The sequence below is a fragment of the Balearica regulorum genome, chromosome 34, assembly GCF_011004875.1.
Source record: "Balearica regulorum gibbericeps isolate bBalReg1 chromosome 34, bBalReg1.pri, whole genome shotgun sequence".
In the NCBI taxonomy this organism is placed as follows: domain Eukaryota; kingdom Metazoa; phylum Chordata; class Aves; order Gruiformes; family Gruidae; genus Balearica; species Balearica regulorum.
Genome location: NC_046217.1, coordinates 178,289 through 197,412, shown reverse-complemented (window position 1 = coordinate 197,412; position 19,124 = coordinate 178,289). Strand labels below are relative to the sequence as shown.

The 19,124-nt window shown below is 61.8% G+C and overlaps 4 protein-coding genes across 6 annotated transcripts; 3 read left to right on the top strand and 1 right to left on the bottom strand.

The window, feature by feature from the left end:
* The first annotated feature begins 2,237 nt into the window (after positions 1–2,237).
* On the top strand, positions 2,238–6,553 carry PRX (periaxin). The gene is made up of 5 exons (XM_075738574.1): positions 2,238–2,402; positions 2,588–2,691; positions 2,774–2,897; positions 3,000–3,187; positions 3,899–6,553. The coding sequence occupies exons 2-5, from the start codon at positions 2,686–2,688 to the stop codon at positions 6,275–6,277; spliced, it is 2,697 nt and encodes an 898-aa protein (XP_075594689.1). The 5' UTR covers positions 2,238–2,402; positions 2,588–2,685; the 3' UTR covers positions 6,278–6,553.
* A 571-nt stretch (positions 6,554–7,124) lies between these two features.
* On the top strand, positions 7,125–8,897 carry HIPK4 (homeodomain interacting protein kinase 4). The gene is made up of 2 exons (XM_075738555.1): positions 7,125–8,576; positions 8,751–8,897. Exons 1-2 carry the CDS (start codon positions 7,125–7,127, stop codon positions 8,895–8,897), a joined length of 1,599 nt encoding a protein of 532 aa, XP_075594670.1.
* Positions 8,898–9,276: 379 nt separating this feature from the next.
* Positions 9,277–15,156, bottom strand: PLD3 (phospholipase D family member 3). Of its 3 annotated transcripts, none has more exons than XM_075738621.1 (12): positions 15,031–15,156; positions 12,237–12,275; positions 11,802–11,852; positions 11,495–11,673; positions 11,213–11,396; positions 10,938–11,058; positions 10,723–10,850; positions 10,336–10,536; positions 10,109–10,248; positions 9,875–10,040; positions 9,700–9,799; positions 9,277–9,587 (listed from the first exon to the last, which is right to left on the bottom strand). In XM_075738621.1, the coding sequence occupies exons 1-12, from the start codon at positions 15,139–15,141 to the stop codon at positions 9,385–9,387; spliced, it is 1,623 nt and encodes a 540-aa protein (XP_075594736.1). In that variant the 5' UTR covers positions 15,142–15,156; the 3' UTR covers positions 9,277–9,384. The 3 variants fall into 3 exon arrangements, with proteins under 3 accessions (XP_075594736.1, XP_075594734.1, XP_075594735.1); XM_075738619.1 differs by lacking the exon at positions 15,031–15,156 and adding an exon at positions 13,864–14,007; XM_075738620.1 differs by lacking the exon at positions 15,031–15,156 and adding an exon at positions 13,855–13,989.
* On the top strand, positions 13,977–19,105 carry C34H19orf47 (chromosome 34 C19orf47 homolog). The gene is made up of 9 exons (XM_075738623.1): positions 13,977–14,078; positions 14,837–14,910; positions 15,213–15,300; positions 15,570–15,684; positions 15,840–15,921; positions 16,135–16,260; positions 16,543–16,689; positions 16,994–17,064; positions 17,454–19,105. Exons 2-9 carry the CDS (start codon positions 14,892–14,894, stop codon positions 17,937–17,939), a joined length of 1,134 nt encoding a protein of 377 aa, XP_075594738.1. The 5' UTR covers positions 13,977–14,078; positions 14,837–14,891; the 3' UTR covers positions 17,940–19,105.
* The last annotated feature ends 19 nt before the right edge of the window (positions 19,106–19,124 follow it).

Here is a 19,124-nt window from a genome sequence, read left to right as displayed (position 1 = left end):
ATTTATTACCAAAATGGGTGGAAACTCTGCTCCACCATCATCATCCTCCACGGGCCGCAGGGGATCTCTGCTCCACCATCATCATCCTCCACGGGCCGCAGGGGGATCTCTGCTCCACCATCATCATCCTCCACGGGCTGCAGGGGATCTCTGCTCCACCATCATCATCCTCCACGGGCCGCAGGGGGATCTCTGCTCCGGCGCCGGGAGCAGCTCCTGCCCCTCCTCCTGCACTGACCGGGGTGTCTGCAGAGTTCCTCTCACCCTGCTGCTCCCTTTCCCCCCTCCTAACTCTGTGATCCCAGCGGCGCTACCACCGTCGCTGATGGGCTCAGCCGTGGCCGGCGGCGGGTCCGTCTCGGAGCTGGCGTTGGCTTTGTTGGACGTGGGGCAAGCTTCTAGAAGCTTCTTGCAGAAGCCACCCCCAGCTACCAACGGCATCACCGTTACCGATGGATGGCGGCATCACCCCACGGTACGGCATCACCGTTACCGATGGATGGCGGCATCACCCCATAGTACGGCATCACCGTTACCGACAGACGGCAGCATCACCCCGCGATACCACATCACCGTTACCGACAGACGGTGGCATCACCCTGCGGTACGGCATCACCGTTACCGACAGACGGCGGCATCACCCCGCAGCACCGCATTACCGTTACCGGCACGCGGCAGCACCGCCGCAACGACCCTTTTCTGAGCATTTCCCAGCCCAGTTTCCCCCACCCAGGGCCGTTAACCACTTACTGGGGGGACAGGCCTGAAATTTCTCTGCCCGCTCCCCCCCGCAGCCCAGGGGCTGCAATTATTATTATTATTATTAATTAATTAATAATAATAATAAAAAAATGAATATTATTCATCACCTCTGTGCCAAAAAGCATCCAAGCGGCTCGAGCATTTCGGTCCCCGGTTGCTGAATCCAGCCCCCACCCTGTGCCGAGTGGCACCGGGTGTTTGCATGGGGAGGGGGGGGGGCACCCATGGGTGCTCTGCAGGGGGTCATGCAGCACCCCTGGGTGCTGAGCCCCGCTAGAGGGTCTTGCAGCACCCCTGGGTGCTGAGGGGATTTTTGGAGCATCCCTGAGTGTTTTTGGGGAGCCACGCAACACCCCTGGGTGCTCAGCCCTGCCTGGGGGGGCTGTGCAGCACCCTTGGGTGCCAGAGAAAACACAGGGTGTCGGCATCCACCTCCTTAGGGCTTGGGGAGGGTGCAGCGGGTGCTGCTGAATTCCCCAGGGCCCCCGCACCCTCGCACCATCAATCGTTCCATTCATCGTGTCCACCTTCGCCCATGGGTGCTGAGTCAGCACATTGCTCAGCTCTTGCGGGGGGAGGACCCAGGCGTCCAGGCTCCCCTTGGGGGGTGCTATGGGGGTCCCTAGGGTGCTATGGGGGTCCTAGGGGTGCTTTGGGGGGGGTCTCAGGGTCACTATGGGTATCCAAGAGGTGCTTTAGGGGTCCTAAGGGTGCTATGGGGACCCTGGGGGTGTCCCAAGGGCCCCACGGGGGGTCCCAGGGGTGCTTTGAGGCTCCCATGGGAGTTCCAGGGGTGTTTCGGGGTTCATGGGGGTACCATGGCGGTCCCGGGGGTGCTACAGGGTCCTAAGGGTGTTATGGGGGTCCCAGGGGTGCTGTGAGGGTCCTAGGGGTATTTTGGGGGTTCTGGGGTGCTATGGAGGTCCCAGGAGTGTTATTGGGAGTCCCAGGGGTGCTATCCCACCCCCCCCAGCCCAGGGGTGCTCCCCAAACCCTGCACCCCACCAGCCCAGTGTACCTGTGCACCCACATGCTCCTGCACTCCTGCACCCGTGCAGCCGTGCACCCGTGCACCCGTGCACCCGTGCACCCGTGCACCCGTGCTTCTGCGCACCCGTGCACCCGTGCAGCCGTGCTTCTGCGCACCCGTGCACCCGTGCAGCCGTGCACCCGTGCAGCCGTGCAGATCGCACAAGCAGGCACCAACACCGGAGCAAGGGCAGACCTGGGGAGGGGACGCGGTTTGCAGAATGTGTCCCCAGCTGCCGTCGCTGGGACCGCGGGGTCGAATCCAGCCTCGCGCCACGCTCCGTCCCACGGGATTTTCTGCTGAGTCTCCCAAATTCCAGGAATTCCCTTGGGGTGGTGGGACGGGGGACCCAGGACAAGGGACCCCCTTGTCCCGCCGGTGCGTGGGTGGGTGCCAGCGGGAAGTTTGGGGTGCAATGCCAAAGATGGGGGGTGTGTGTGTGTGGGGGGGGGAGCTGGTGACCTTTGCTGAGCCGGTGTGGGATGCGGAGCCCGGACGCCTGGGTTGTCTTTTAGGGGGGGCCCTGGACGCCCGGGTCCCCCCATCCCGGTTGTGCGTAGGGGACACGACCAGTTCCTAGCGGAGCGCCGAAGCGGGAAGGAGACGGGAGGTGAGGGGGGGGGTCGGGGTCTCGACGGATCCCGGCGGAGTGGTTTTGGGGTGCAGGATGGGAAAGGATGGGGGGCCCCCCCCCGGTCTAGGGCTGCCTGAGGATGCGGGGCAGGGGAGGAGGGTGGGGGGGCTGCGACGGGGGGGCTGCAACGGGGAGTTGGGGTCTGTGCCCCCCATTTGCAGGAGCCTGAGGCGCCGGAGCACCCCCAGCCATCGCCTGTGTCCCCCCCCCGGTGACTCCAGTGACCCCCCCGGAGGAGGGGACCCCCCTCATCCCCTCCATGGAGGTGAGGCTGGCGGTGGGCGGTGGGGCAGGGGGGAAGGGTCAGGTCCCACCCCCCCCACACACCCCCCAACTCTGCCCCATAGGAGGACGCGGAGCTGGTGGAGCTGGAGACGCCGCCCGAGGCCGGGGTGACGGGCATCGCCGTGGCCCGTGACCGCCACGGCCTCTACATCGCCAAGGCGCCCAAATCCTCGCGCATCCACCAAGGTGAGGGGTCCCCGAAACCCACCCGGATTTGGGGGGGGGGGGGGTAACCATGGGACTGGGGGGGGATGGCACTCAGGGTGACGGCCCCTATGGCCCCCGTAGGTGACCGGCTCCTCAGCGCCAGGGTTTTCTTCGAGGGGGCCCCCCCCGAGGACGTCGTGCGGGTGCTGGAGGGTGCCAGGTCCTGCAAGGTCTCGCTCTGCCTCCGGCGTCGGACGCCCGGTGCCCGCATCCCCCTCGGCGGCACCGGCACCGGCGGCGAGGGACAGCAGGGGAAGGTGGCCAGGCTGGTAGGTCCCGATGGCGCGGGACAGGGGTGCGGGATGCTCGGGGGTCCCGATGGATGCAGGACCAGGATGTTTGGGGGGGGCTATGGATGCAGGACAGGGATGTGGGATGTTTGGGGGGGTCCCTGTGGATGCAGGACAGGGATGTGGGATGTTTGGGGGGGTCCCTGTGGATGCAGGGGAGGGATGTGGGATGTTTGGGGGGATCCCTGTGGATGCAGGACAGGGATGTGGGATGTTTGGGGGGGGCTATGGATGCAGGGGAGGGATGTGGGATGTTTGGGGGGGTCCCTGTGGATGCAGGACAGGGATGTGGGATGTTTGGGGGGGTCCCTGTGGATGCAGGACAGGGATGTGGGATGTTTGGGGGGGTCCCTGTGGATGCAGGACAGGGATGTGGGATGTTTGGGGGGGTCCCTGTGGATGCAGGGGAGGGATGTGGGATGTTTGGGGGGGTCCCTGTGGATGCAGGACAGGGATGTGGGATGTTTGGGGGTGTCCCTGTGGATGCAGGACAGGGATGTGGGATGTTTGGGGGGGTCCCTGTGGATGCAGGGGGAGGGATGTGGGAAGTTTGGGGGGGTCCCTGTGGATGCAGGGGGGGGGATGTGGGATGCTCGGGGGTCCCCGAGGACGCCGGGTGCTCGGGGGTCCCAAGGGGTGCACACCTGGGTGTGGTGGGTGCCAGGTCCCATCTGCCCCCCCCCCCCCCAGAGCATCCCGATCCTGACGCCCCCCAAGAAGCCGCCGTCGGCACCCGGCACAGCGAGCGCAGCACCCGCCAGCGCCGTGGCCGTGGAGTTAGCCCTCCCCAAGCTCCCCAAGCTGGTGAAGAGCCACAGCGCGGCTGAACCAGCACCGACTGCCACATCCACCGCAGTGCCGCTGGCGGCGGAGTCCAAGCGACCGCGTGCGACTCCGTCCCGGTTAACGGTGAAGGAAGCGGCGGCCGGCAAAACACCGTCGATGGAGGGGCCGCCAGTGAAACCGGAGGTCCCCGGCATCGCCGCCGAGGTGCCAACGGGTCCCGGCACCCGGTTACCAGCCATGGAGGTGGCAGCACCCAAATTTACCGTGGGGCTGAGCCTCACCGGAGCGGCACCACCAACCACCCCTCAAGCCAAGGAGCCGGCATTGCGGCTGCCGCGGTTGGAGGTGGCCGTGCCAGCATTGCCGCTGCCGGCGGTGATGCAGGAGCCCAGCACAACCATAAACCAACGCCAAATCAAGCTGGGGGAGGGAGACACCCCCGGCAGCAGCCATAAGCGGGAGGGGAGCCCGGTGCCGAAAACCAAGCTGCCGAATTTCGGCACGGCCCCGGGGAAGGATGAGGAGGGGGACGCCGGCACTCGAGGGGGGTTCGCCGGCATCCGTGTCCCCTCCATCACCATCGCGGTCCCCAGCGCCACCGTGGAGCTGGTCCCTGAGCTCAGCGTGCCCAAACCAGAGCTGGCCATCGCCAGCGGGCAACCGCGGTTGGAGGTGAAGCTGCCGGCACGGCGGTCAGAGTCACCGCCGGCAGCACCGGCTCGGTTGACCTTCCCGGCGCCGGTGGTGCCGTCCATTGATATCTCTGTGCCACGCGTTGACGTGGGTTTGGCATTGCCAGCAGGTGCCAGTGCCGCGGCGGCGCTGGATGAGGGGGATGCCGCGGCGATGCCGGACGTGGCGGCCAGGTTTGCCAAAGGGCTCCGAAAGCTCAGCCTGGAGCTGGAGCCCACGGCACCACTGCCAGCGGTGGAAATCGCCACCCCGGCACGGCTCACCGGGGACGTGCCGGCAACCGGCGCCAAACCCAAACCCCCCAAATTCACCCTGCCACGATTTGGGTTGTCCCTCGCCAAGCTCAAAATGGGTGGCGATGGCAACGGGCATTCCCCCGTGTCCCGCGGCACGGCTGCACCAGCACCACCCAGCATCGCTGTCACCGGTCCCGCGGTGGCCTTAGACCTGGCTTTGGGGACGGTTGGTGCCACCGGTGCCAAGCTGAAGGTCCCCAAATTATCCCTGGCACCTTTCGGTGTCAAGGATGGGGACAAGGGTGCCGGCGGTGAGGAGGGTCCCCAGGATGCCGGCGCAGTGATGAAGCTGCCACAGGTGGGAATCGGGGGGCTGGGGGGGGACGATAGGTCGTCGGTGGAACCGGGGTCCCCCAGGACCCCCCGGCTTCGGGTACCGCAGGTGGGCATCGCCCTGCCAGCAACAGGCAGCCGGCGCGTGCCGTCGTTGCCTAAACTCCCCGCTGGGCCGGAGCTGGGTGGAGGGGTGAAGTTGCCGAAATTTGGGGGATCCAGCCCCGACATCCGCATCGGTGGGGACCCCAAAATGATGAGACGCGGAGGAAGCGCCGAGAGCTTGAGCATTGGGACGGCAGGAAGGAAGATGCCAGAGTCTCCCGGCACGATCTGGCTGAAGCTGAAAACCAAGGGGGCGATGGGTGATGAGGGGGCGCAAGCGTTGACCCCCCGGTTCACCGTCCCCGCCGTGGGCTTCACTGTGCCGGTAAAAGAACCGGAGGATCCAAGAAGTGGGAAGATACCGAAACCCACCGGTGTGTCGGCATTGAAGGTGCCGGTGTTGGAGTTGGCACCGCCAGGGATGGATGGGATGGAGGAGACCACCAGGAAGGATACGGCACTGGCACGCCAGTCTAGGGTCAAGTTGCCAAAATTCGGCACAGGTTTGGCCGGGAGCGGGTTGGAAGGCGAGGGGAGGATGAGGATGGGCAGTGTGAAGAAGGCAGTGTTGGTGTTGGTGAAGCCGAAGGAGAAAGGAGAAGATAACCGGGTGGTGGACCCCCATCCCCACATCAACGGGGAAGCGGAGGGCAAGGCCCGGCGCCGGCGCTGGGTGCCCAGGGTGGGTTTCTCCCCTGGGGGGTCCCCGCCGGAGCCCCCCACCACTCAACCCAAGGGGGGGAAGATGCGGTTACCCAACGTTGAGCTCTCCCCCGGGAACCCTGAATTTAACCAGCGGCCGGTGATGATGGAAGTCACCCCGCGCTTCAATTTGGGGGGGTTTGGGGGTGAGGGGACCCCTAAATTTCAGCTGCCTAAGCTGGCGCTGAGCCCCCAACCCTGCGGTGAGCAGTGAATCCCCACCCCCGAGCACTGGGGGGGGGGGGTGCGTGTCTTTGGGGAGCCCCTGAAACAGTGATGGGGTGGTGGAGCATCAATTGCTCACCCAGACCCTCTTTAACCCCCCCCTACTCCCCAAGAAATTCTAATCCATCTTATTTTTGGGGCTGTTTGAAGCTTTTTTGCCCATTTTCCAGATGTTAATATTAACCGGGACACACACACATACGCGGACTGTGGCATCTACCCCCCCATGACCCCTTGCTCTCGGCTCAGCTGGAATAAATGTTAACCCCCCCAAAAAAATAAAAATAAAAATGTCTATGAGGTCTGGGGATGGGTTTTGGGGGGCCAGGGATGGGTTGTGGGGGACCAGGGATGGGTTTTGGGGACCAGGGATGGGTTTGGGGGGGGCTGGAAATGGGTTTTAGGGGACCAGGGATGGGTTTTCTGGGACTGGAAATGGGTTCGGGGGGGCTGGAAATGGGTTTTGGGGGGCCGGGGATGGGCTTTGGGGGGGCTGGAAATGGGTTTTGGGAGCCGGGGATGGGTTTCAGGGGGCCGGGGATGGGCTTCAGAAGATCAGGGATGGGCTTTGGGGGGCTGAGATGGATTTTGGGGGACCTGGGACGGGTTTTGGTGGACCAGGGATGGGTTTCCGGGGGTTCCTCCACCCGGGCTGCAGTCCCTTAGGCAGGGGAGCGGTTGCTCCTGGGGATGACGTCAACAACAGAAGATGTCGTCATGGCAATGCCGGAACCGGCAGCACTGTTGGGGGTCAGGTTGAGGCAGTTGGGTGTCCCAAGCCCCTGTCGGGTGCTGAGTGGGGGGTTCCCAAGCCCCTGACGAGGAGCCAACCCACCATGGGGACGCTGGTGGTGGGTGCTGAGCGCTACGACGTGGTGGCCATGGTGGGGAAAGGGACTTTCGGGGAGGTGACCCAGGGCTGGCGGAGGAGCACAGGGGAGATGGTGGCCATCAAGATCCTGAAGAATGAAGGCCACCACAGTCGGGTGGCAAAGAATGAGCTGAGGCTGCTGCAGGCCCTGCGGGAGGTGGACACGGAGGAGTCGCACGTCGTCCGTTTCCTCGAGTCCTTCGGTGATGGCGCCTGTACCTACCTGGTCTTTGAGCTGCTGGAGCAAAACCTCTTTGACTTCCAAAAGCAGAACAACTTCTTGCCGTTGCCCGTCCGGCACATCCGTACCATCACGGCGCAGGTGCTGGCGGCCTTGGTCAAGCTGAAGGAGCTCTCCATCATCCACGCCGACCTCAAGCCAGAGAACATCATGCTGGTGGACCACGCTCGCTATCCTTTCCGTGTCAAGCTCATCGACTTTGGCTCGGCCAGCATCTTCACTGAGGTCCGCCACATCAAGGAACCCTACATCCAATCCCGCTTCTACAGGGCACCAGAGATCTTGTTGGGGTTGCCCTTCTGCGAGAAGGTGGACATCTGGTCTTTGGGTTGCGTGGTGGCCGAGCTTCACTTGGGTTGGCCACTCTATCCAGGTGTCAACGAGTACGACCAGGTCCGCTACATCTGCTCCACCTTGGGGCTACCGCGGGGTGAGTTGCTCTGTGCCGCCCGGAAGACGTGGTCCTTCTTCCAACGAGTGCCACATCCCACCGGTTCCTGGCAGCTCAAACCACCAGACAAAGAGATGGCAAAGCCAATCGAGAGGAAGAAGTACGTCTTCTCCTCACTGGATCAGTTGGCGGCAGTGAACATCCACCCGGCGTCTTATTCCATCCAGGAGGCGCTGGCCGAGCGCTGTGACCTGAACGGGATGGTGGAGCTGGTCAAGAGGATGCTCACGTGGGACTCGCACGAGAGGATCACGCCCAGCGCTGCCCTCAAGCATCCCTTCATCTCCTTGCAGGAGGTGAAGTCCAGCTTCGAGGCCACCCGGTACTACCAGCTCTGCCAAGAGGACTTGAGGGTATCCCGTAAAGATGCCGGCACGGTTGAGAACTTTCTTGGCATGGAGGAAGGTGCCTTCATCCCCGCCGGCCGGTGCAGCATCCAGAAGGCCATCGCCCAGATGGATAGGCTCAGCCTGGCCGAGCCGGTTGGGGACACCAGTGGCAAGAGCCAGCAGGACGTCTGCCAAGCCCCCATCCCCACCCACTATGGCACCCGGCACCGCCGGCATCACCGGCGTCCCAAGACGGAGCCCACCGCCAGTAACTTGATCGTGCTGGGGTCCCCCGGCGGACAGGAGCAGCGCGACCGCTGCGATGGTGGCACGGTCTTTGGTGGCATCGTGGAACAGAACCTGCCCGGAAGACCGTACACCTCGCGCCACGCCAAGGTACGGCCACGGGGTGGGGGGGGACACACGTGGGGCGGGGGCTCGTGGGCATGGGGGGGGCTTCTGGGGTCCCTCGGGTGCTTTGGGTCCCTGGTGCCCCAGGTTCCCACCAAGGGGTGGGCACCCCACCGCGGGTGCCGCTCACCCCCTCCCCACGCTCTTCCTCCCCCGCAGAGAGCTCCGGTGACGCGGTGCGACCCCAAGCCCCCGTGTCCCATCCCCGTCCCCGAGGACGGGCACCAGGGGCCGGGCTGGGACCCCTCTGCCGTACCTGGCACACTCCCCCCGGCACAGAGCCGGCAACCCCAACGGCACCGCTGAGCCGCCGCGGCAACCCTGGCAAACACCCTGGCAGCTGAGAGCTCACCAAAGACCCTTCTGTTCCTCATCTTTGGTCACTCCAACCACCAAAACCCGGCACCGCGCCGGTAGAGCAGAACGTATCCAGGGACGCGCCGGGATGTACCGTGCCAGAAGCTACCGGCACCGGTTCTTGCAATGATCCCCCAATAAATGGTTTGCCAACAACCGAGCATTTCGCCTGATTCTTTGCCAGGATGGCTTTGGCACTGCCAAGACTCGGGGAGCATCCCGGCTTCCCTGACGGTGCTGGCACGGCATTTGGCAAAGGCCCGGCGTTCTCCATGACCACAGCGTGGAGGACCATGCACCTCGATAACTCAGTAAGAGCAAAGCAAAGTCCAGAAAAACTCTATTTTTTTCTGGTTTTTTTCCCCAAATCGCAGTGGGACAGTCAGATTTGGCAAAGCCAGAACCTGTGGTTCACCGCTGGCCTGTTCCCTGGCACCTAACGGGAGCCACAGAGGTTCTCCCACCGCTCGGCATCCTCGATGTCGGCGCTGTACTGGGAGCTCCAATCCCGCTCAAAAACCGCCTGCAGCTGCTCCCGGATGGTGCTGGTGTTGGCACCGGTTTGGCTCACCGTCTGGTTCACCACCAGCGCCGATCCTGCCGTCCGCACAAAGTAGTCGCCAGACCAGTTGGATGTCCCTGCAAGGAGATAGGGGGGTGGAGGAGACACCCCAAAAACCGCCCCCAAGCCACGGTCACTAGCGGCCGGCAGCGACTCGCACGGCAGCACCGCCATTCACGCCGCGCTCACCAATATACGCCGCCTTCTCCGTCACCATGTATTTGTTGTGGTTCACCCGGGCGTAGGGGATCTGGGCTTGCGCCGCACTCGTCGGCACCATGAAAAGCCGCTGCGGGGAGCAAGGAGACCGTCACCCGTTGAAACATCGCTCGCCGGCACACCACGGTCACGCCACGATACCCACCACCTCCACGCTGTAGCGGGTCCGATTATCAGCAACGGCAGCGAGGGATTTGAGGAAGGGGAACATGGTCGCTTGGCTGTGCCGCCAACAACCCACCAACAACCGAACCTTGACCCGGCGTTCGAAGACGGCTTTCCGCAGCCGGTTATCGATTGCTGGCCAAAATCTGGGGAGGGAAAGCAGTTAGGTGTCACCAGTGCTGGCACGCCAGGGTCGGCATAGCACCATACGAACCTTTGAGGGTGGGAGAATTCGGTGGTGGGTAGGTAGCTCATCACCGCGATGTCCACGAAGTCCTCGGCGGCATCAATGACGTTGAGGAGGGCACCGAGATCTTGGGTCCGACCGGTGGCACAGAGAGCCGGCGGCGAGCTCTACCGGAATCATCAGAGATGGATCAAGCACCGGCACAGCTGATCCTCAGCACCAGGAAAACCAATCACAGCGGATTGGGGACGTACCGAGAAGTAGACGGCGGCATCGGTGTCATTGAGCTTCAACTCCAACGGCGTCTCCATGTTGAAGGTGGTGGAATAATTTGCCGGCCACGGTACTGGGATGGAAGCACCGGGAATGCCAAGAGCCCAATAAGCTTCAAAAATTTTGCCTAAATCTTTGGCCAAGCAGCTGCAGTTGTAGACGGCGGCGCCCAGCTCCTTCACCTGCGGCAAGCGGCACGGTGGCACTGTCACATCACCGGACAGCGCCATCATCCCTCTCCGATGCCCTAAGTCCCATCTTACGGCATCGAGCATCCCTTGCTGGGGACGGGAGGTTGGTTTGGGGACAGCACCGGCACCGTTCGGCACAGGTTTGGCACCAGCCAGCGGTGCGATGGTGCTGCTCACCTGGGTCAAAGACCTCCAGTCCATGTTGGCGCTCCCAACGTAGAGGTGGGTGCCATCAACGAGCCAAAACTTGGTGTGCAGCACGCCGCCAGTGAGCCGCGGCATATCGACGGTGCGCACCGTGGCACCTGCACAACCACAAGTTGGGCGTCTCCCACTCAAAATCCCCCCTCCCCCCCAAAAAACCTCAATTTGGGGTTTTTTCCATCACTCACCGCTCTGCTCCAGTGCTTGGAGATCGTTCAGGGGCGATTTTGCCGACGGGCTGCTGACGGCGATTCGGACAGCGATGCCGCGCTGGGATAATTGGAGTAGTTCCTCCAGAATTTGTTCACCCTGAATCAGCATGTGGTTTGAAGCCAATTAAAAAGAAAAAAAAAAAGCAGAAACGATTAAAAACGATGGGAAGGCGAGAAAACAGCAGCCAGAGCCAGGTTCGTGCACCAGAATCGGAGCTGTGCCGTACGTGCCGGATGCCGGCAGCGCGGACCTGGACGGCAGAGGGTTCGTGCGTCCGTGTGTCCTCGTTGGTCATGGTCCAGTAGAAGGAAGCGATGTCCAGGCTGTGGGTGACGGTCCCCAAGAGGTTCTTCCACGTGGAGAAGGTGGATGGATTCGGCACGGAACCCTCGCTGAAGGTCATTCCCTCCGGGATGCTCTCCACCAGGACGATCCTACGGCAAAAATTCGGTGGCGCCGGTGAGATCGTAGCACCGGGATGCCAAGGGTCTCAGGGGAGCATCACACACCCCCTCCCCATAGATTGTCTTACCGGCACGCGTCACCGCAGGATCCGGCATCGCCACCAGCATCACCGCCGGCGTCAACACGGAGTGCCGAGCTCAGCCGGAGGTTGAAGAAGAGGAAGAAGATGAGGACGAAGAGGGTGAGGACGATGGCGGAGAGCAACAGGCTGCGGGAGGACAGCGATGGAGAGGGGGCGTCGGTGCCCTGAAATTAAGGAATAAATTAATTTATGGGGTTTAGAGTCACCCCCCAACACCAGGGGGATCCGGCGAGGGATGGCACCGGATCCAGCCAGCACCAAAGCCGGCTCCCCGGTAAACCAGGGGAGTTACCTTCGGTGGGAAGCGGGTGGGCTGCACCCCATGGTCCTCCAGTGGGTCCAGCTGTGACGGGGGGCAGAGAATTGGGGTACGGGGGGGAACCCCAAATCAGGGTGGGGGCTGGTTTGGGGGTAAAATCCACCCCAAAATGTCTGGGGTCCCCAGGGAAAAGTGTCCGTGTCCCCCCCCCCCCATATTGCCGGAGGTTCCCACTGGGTGCAGGGTCTGTGCGGAAATGGGGGGCACGGGGTGCCCCAGTTTGGGGTTGTGGGGTGCCGGGCAGGGCAGGGGCCTAGGGAGCACCCCAGTTTGGGATTTTTAGGGTGCTGGGATGGGGCAGGGAGCTATGGGGTTGCCCCAGTTTGGGGTTGTGGGGTGCCAGGATGGGGGAAGGGATCTCCATGACCCCCAATTTGGGGGGTCTCGGGGTGCCGCCAGCACCATTACCTGCTTGTAGGTGCCGCCAGGCTTCATCCCGGTACGACGCTGGAACAGAACAAACCCGGTTTCTCCCGACGTGCCCGGACAGGCGAAACCACCCCGGGGTGAAGCACAGCCGGGATTTTTGGGGTACGGATAAGGAAAGAGACACCCCCCCCCCAAAAAAAAACCAAGAAACCCAGGCGGGGCAGAGGCTTTCCCAGCTGACTCACGGGATCGGGGCGCTCACGTGCGTATGGGGCGGGGAGGGGAAGTGCCTGGTCCTCTCCCTTCCCCCCCCCATTGGGGCTGTGCCCCCCTCCCAGGAATAGGGTGGGGTACCCCAATTTTGGGGTGCAGACCCCCCCCCCACCAACATCCTGCCAGGACCCTTCCCCTGTGCCTCAGGGACCCCAAAAAAAAGGGAGGGCTTGAGGGGGGATCAGCCTCCCCCCCCCGAATCCTGCCCTGTTTTGGGGGGGGGGGGGCTGGCTTAGGGGCTGGGGGGGGAGTTAAGCTGAATCTGGGGTCACCCCCCTGGCTCAGCTGAATTTTGGGGGGTTCAGGGCTGTTTTGGGGTTAAGATGAAGTTCAGGGGCAGCTTTAGGGCCAGGGTGATGTTTGGGTGTTGTTTAGGGGCAGGGACATCCTTAGGACCAGGTTTAGGGCCAGGACCCGACGTAGGGCCGAGTTTAGGGCCAGGGCCACGCTTAGGGCCGAGTTTAAGGCCAAGGACTTATTTAGGGCCAAGTTAAACAACCAGGGACATCCTTAGGACCGGGTTTAGGGCCAGGGCCCAACGTAGGGCTGAGTTTAGGGCCAGGGCCACGCTTAGGGCCAGGTTCAGGGCCAGGGACATATTTAGGACCAGGTTTAGGGCCAGGGCCATGTTTAGGGCCGGGTTTAGGGCCGGGGCCAGGTCCAGGGCTGGGTTTAGGGCCAGGACCAGGTTTAGGGCCAGGACCGGGTTCAGGGCCGGGTTTAGGGCCAGGGCCATGTTTAGGGCCGAGTTTAGGGCCGGGGCCGGGGCCGGGTTCGGAGCTGGGTTGAGGGCCAGGGCCAGGGCTGGGTTCAGGGCCGGGTTTAGGGCCAGGGACGGGTTCAGGGCCAGGGCCAGGTTCAGGGCCGGGTTTAGGGCCAGGGCCGGGTTTAGGGCCAGGGCCGGGTTTAGGGCCAGGTTTAGGGCCAGGGCCATGTTCAGGGGCGGGTTTAGGGCCAGGGCCGGGTTCAGGGCCGGGTTTAGGGCCAGGGCCGGGTTCAGGGCCGAGTTTAGGGCCGGGGCCGGGTTCGGAGCCGGGTTTAGGGCCAGGATCAGGTTTAGGGCCAGGGCCGGGTTCAGGTCCAGGGCCATGTTCAGGGCTGGGTTTAGGGCCAGAGCCGGGTTCGGAGCCGGGGCCAGGGCCGGGTTCAGGGCCGGTTTTAGGGCCAGGGCCGGGTTCAGGGCCGAGTTTAGGGCCGGGGCCAGGTTTAGGGCCAGGTTTAGGGCCAGGGCCGGGTTCAGGGCCAGGGCCGGGTTCAGGGCCGGGTTTAGGGCCAGGGCCAGGTTTAGGGCCAGGTTTAAGGCCAGGGCCATGTTCAGGGGCGGGTTTAGGGCCAGGGCCCCACTCAAGGCTGCGGCCCCCGGTGACCCCCGCCCGCCCCGTACCACAGACACCGGCGTCCGCAGGGGGGCGCCCTCCGTCCTCCAGATCTCTATGGTCGCCCCTCCCTTCCCCTCCTTCACCTCGTCCCGCGCCGCCGCTGCCTAGAGCGGACCCCGCCTCGGCGCGCTGGGCCGGCCGGCGAGGTCACTTCCGGCGCTCCGTGCCCGCTGTTTCCGGTGGGGTCCGGCCCGGCGGCGGTGGGATGGGACGAGGCGGGAGCGGAGAGGTGAGGGGGGGGCGGGAGGGGGGAACGGAGGGTCTGGGGGGGGCGGGAGGGGCTGTGGGGCAGAAAGGGGGTAGGGGAGGGGGCGGGAGGGCCGGGAAGAGGGGGCAGGAGGGTCTGTGGGGCGGGGGGGGGGTGGCGGGAGGGAAGGGGGGGGGGGTGTGGGGCAGGAGGAAGGTGTGTGGGGCAGGAGGAAGGTGTGTGGGGCAGGAGAAGGGTGTGTGGGGCAGGAGGAAGGTGTGTGGGGCAGGAGGAAGGTGTGTGGGGCAGGAGGAAGGTGTGTGGGGCAGGAGGAAGGGTCTGTGGGGCAGGAGGAAGGTGTGTGGGGCAGGAGGAGGGTGTGTGGGGCAGGAGGAGGGTGTGTGGGGCAGGAGGAAGGTGTGTGGGGCAGGAGGAGGGTGTGTGGGGCAGGAGGAAGGGTGTGCGGGGCGGGAGGAGGGTCTGCGGGGCGGGAGAAGGTCTGCGGGGCGGGAGGAAGGTGTGTGGGGCAGGAGGAAGGGTCTCTGGGGCGGGAGGAGGGTCTGTGGGGCGGGAGGAGGGTCTGCGGGGCGGGAGAAGGGTGTGTGGGGCGGGAGGAAGGTGTGTGGGGCAGGAGGAGGGTCTGTGGGGCAGGAAGGTGTGTGGGGCAGGAAGGTGTGTGGGGCAGGAGGAAGGTGTGTGGGGCAGGAGAAGGGGGCAGAGGTGCAGTGGGGGGCCAGCAGCAGCCCCGTCCCTGCCCGCCGGCCGTCACGGGGCCTCACGGCCGCTCTCTCACCGGGCAGGCTGCTCCCGGCGCCGCTGCCTAGACCCGTGCCGGCGCCCTGCGGCTCCTGCACCATGGTGTCCGTCACGATGGGTAAGGGACGCTTCCCCTCCCCGCCCTCTGCCGCCCAGAACTCGCCCTAAATTGCTCAAAAAACCCCTCAAATTGTGCGTTTTCATCCGGGAGACCGTCCCCACCCCCCTCCCCAGGAGCCGTTTTCCTCCTGATCCCGTTAATCGTGCGACGACAGCTGCGAATTCCCGGAACGAGCCTCACCGCCGGCGCCTGCCGAAACCCAGGCGACCGCCCCACCCCCTTTTCCATACCCACTTCATTTTCCCTTTGCCACGGCTTTTTTCTTTTTTTTTTTTCTCTTTTTTTTTCTTTCTCCCCAGCGACATCCGAATGGATTCAGTTTTTCAAGGAAGCCGGGATCCCCCCGGGCCCCGCCGTCAACTACGCTGTCATGTTTGTGGATAACAGGTGAGGTCAGCGATGAGGTGGCAGCTTTTCATGACATCATGGGGGGAAAATAGCACCGAAAGATTCCCCGAGTGAGGGGGAAGGAAGGAATTAACCGATTATCCTGCTCCTTAATTAGTTACGTTAGTTATTCAGCTGCGCTGAGCTTCTTTTTGGTTCTCGGTGCTGTTTCTGTGAGGGTGGTGAGGGGGATACCTCGCTCAAAGCTTAATTAATCAGAGCTCGTAACGAGGGGAGACCTCGTTAAGCTGGGTCTTTCCTCACCGCAGGATCCAGAAGAACATGTTGATGGATCTGAACAAGGAGATCATGAATGAACTGGGCATCACAGTGGTGGGAGACATCATCGCCATCCTCAAACACGCCAAAATCGTGTACAGGCAGGTACGGTAACGCCAAAAGCGGCGCCGGTAAAGCCTCGCCGACGCTGGTAAAGCCTCGCCGGCTCCTTTAGCAACAAAGTTTTGCCTTGAGGCTCCTCGTTTGCCTCCGAAGAACCTGAGGGAAACCCCCTCTTCCGTGTATTTTTCTTCCTTCAGGAGATGTGCAAGGCAGCCACTGAATTGCTCTGCCCCAGCTCCCCCGGCGTTCAAGCCGAGCTGCGCCGCAACGCCAACAGCGGTGAGCGCGGGCGGGAGGTTTCTGGGAGATTAAACCCCCTCGCTTGATTAACAAAGTGCGTTAATTATCTCGATGGAGGGTTCAAACGACCGCTGCCTTCCCCACGATCCCGGGGAAGGACCGTTCTCGAATTTAGCCGACGAGACGGACGCTTGTCGTGCATTTTTGGGGGGTTTAAAACCTCTCCTCCACCGCGCTGTCCTCCCCTTCCAGCCGCCAGCCGGATGATCGCCAACAGCTTGAGCAGAGACTCACCTCCCGCCGCCCCCCTCCGACAACGGCCCCACGCCTCCAAAATCTCCGTCACCGTCTCCAACAAACTGGCCGCTGCGAAGGCAGGTAGGGAAAACGCCGGATCCCGGTGGAAACGAAGCCGAAAAGTTGCTTTTTCCTTTTTATTTCCCGTTATACGCCCTTCCCTGGTTGAATTTTAACAGACGCTTTGCTTCCGGCTACGGGGTTTGGGATTTTTTTTTGAGCTATCGCACACAATGTCTCTGAAATGAAGAGACAGTGTTGTTTCTGGGGGAGGCGGACGACAGGACGGAGGGTTTTCATAAACCCCTTCCACCACTTTCGTGGAACGAGAGCTCTCGATTCGTCCTTCCTTCGTCCCACCAGGTTTCTGCGAAACGGCAGACGAAAATCCAACGATCCCGGTAAAACGCCGCCGGGTGACGGCAGAAATGGAAGGGAAATACATCATCAACATGCCCAAGGGCACCACGCCGAGGACAAAGAAAATCCTGGAGCAGCAAGCAGCCAAAGGTACCGATGGCGGGATTCGGTCTTTGTTTTCTCTTCCAGAAGCCCAGTTTAGCCCCGGTTTAGCCCATTGTTAACAAATCCCACGAGGATTTTCATATCCAGAGAGAGTTATCGGGTAGAAGTTGTGTTATTCTGACCCGCCGCGAGCTGCGAAGGTTCCGCTCGCGTCTGTTTAAGCCTTAGGAAGAAGAAGAAGGGTGGTTGCTCGCCCTCTTTTATCGAGCGGATTTTATTTTTGCCTCGGCGTTTCGTTTTTCTGGGGAAACCTCCAAAAAAACCCCCTTCTTTTCTTGAAAAACTACAGGTCTGCAGAGGACATCCGTCTTCGACCGGCTGGGAGCCGAGGCAAAAGCGGACACGACCACGGGAGGGAAGGTGAGAGGACGCGAGAAGGGTTTGGTTTTTTTCTCGTCTGGAGGCAAAAAGCTCTTTATTTGGGGATTTAGGAGATTATTTTTTCTTTCCTCTGCGGGTAAAAACCTCAGTGCAGAAGTTTTGGGGTGTAAAACAAGTTGCAGGCTCAGCCCCTCCAGAAAAATACGAGGGAAGAGGATTTTATAGATGATTTATAAATTTGTTTTATAGCCTAATCGTTAATTTAATTGCTATGGGCGGCTTTTTGCGTCGTTAAATGCCGAAACACTTGGCGGGCGAGGTCGGCGTCCCCCTCTCCTCCGTCGCGGTGGCAGAATTTGGGGAGTGAAGGGGAAAGGGAAGCACCCAAAAATGGGGGTGCGGGTGCTGACGGGGTTCTTGTCTCCCAGCCCACGGGGGTCTTCAGCAGACTGGGTGACGCTTTGGGGACCGTCGGGGACAAAGCCACCGAGAGCGACGACGACTGCTCCGTCCTCCAGTACGCCGGCGTGTTAAAAAAACTCACCAAACCTCCCCGTAAGGAAAGCGCCGAACCGGGAGAGACCGCCGTCGCGACGAAAGCCGCCGGTTCGGAAGCCAAACCGGTCGCCGTCACCGCCGCCGTCCAGCGTCTCGGTCACAGGAACGTCGCCGGTATCCGTATGACGGTGAAACCGCAACCGGCGGCATCCAAAATCGGCGGCGCGGCGCCGGTTGAACCCCAGGATGGCGTCGTCACCAGCACGAAGGATAAAAACGAACCCGAATTTCGGGTGACGATCAAAAGGACCTGGGGGTGCGGGAAGGTGAGCAGCACCAGCGACACCCCCGGTGCTCAGATGGACAACGCCGGCGCCGTTAGCGTCTTTAAACGGTTGGGGAAGAAACCGGATTGATCCCAAAACGCATCTTCCCGCGCCCGGACAGGTCGTGCCGACGGTTTTCCGCTTATCCTGTCCCCGTTAATTCACTTAAAAAACCGGCAGATTCTCGTCCTGCCTTCCTCCTCGCTAATCCCACGGGGAAAACAGACGCTTAATCCCACATGGAGACGCTTAATCCCATGCGGAGACGCTTAATCCCGCAGGGAAAAACTTAATCCTGCAGGGAAACACTAATCCCACAGGAAAACAGTGGAGGGAAGAGGGGGGGGAAGGCTTTTCCCGACGGATTTCCTGCCTGGTGGGCGTCCCTGCCTGCAAAACTGGCAGGCGCGAGGCCAAATCGTCGCTCTCCGTCTCCTACCAGCACCAAAACCTCTTTTTTTCCCCCTATTTTTCCCTCCTCTGCAGGTTCTTTCCTGTATTTAGGAATTCAGACCTGGAAAACTCCATACAGGGAGGGGTATTCCCTATTTTTTTCTTTTTTTTTTTTTTCCTTCTCCGCAGGGTTTTTTCCCCCCGATATTTAGGAATTTGTACCAAAATCACTACGGAGCAGCGGCTTGCTGCGGGGATTCTTAATTCCTAAGGATTTCAGAGCAGCCTCAAAAAAAAAAAAACAAAAACCCCACAAAAACCCCAAAAGCTTCAAAAAAACCCCCCACCCAACCAACACTCGGGGCTCAAAAAATTCCCCAAATTGCCTTAATTTAAGGGACACCTTCAATCCGCCGCTTTTAGGCTCGAGCTCGTCCCGCTGCGAAACCGAAAACGGCCGCTGTGGGGTTTTACTGAAATTATTTATTCCCCCCCCACAAAATTTGTTGCGTCCTCAATTTATTTCTGATGACATCACCGGTGGGGGGGGGTGTCGGGCATCGCTGCAAACCCTGGAAAAGACGTTTTTTCTCCCCAAAATAACGACAAAACGGGGACGGAGGCAGCTGTGTGGTGTGTCGGGGCCGTAACGGTGAGTGTTTTTAATACGAAAAACCACTAATTTCGTTATTTTACGCTATTTTGGGAGGTTTTCTTTGCGCTTCGGGCCTTGTTTGGTGTGTGAAAATGAGTGCGGTTTCCCAAATTTTGGCTTTTTTGCGTCGCTGCCGGCCCTCCCTCCCAGGGGAGCCGGTTTTTTTTTTGGTTTTTTTTTTTTTTTGGCAATAAAGCGTGGAAATGGCTCTTTTTCGGTGTGACTGA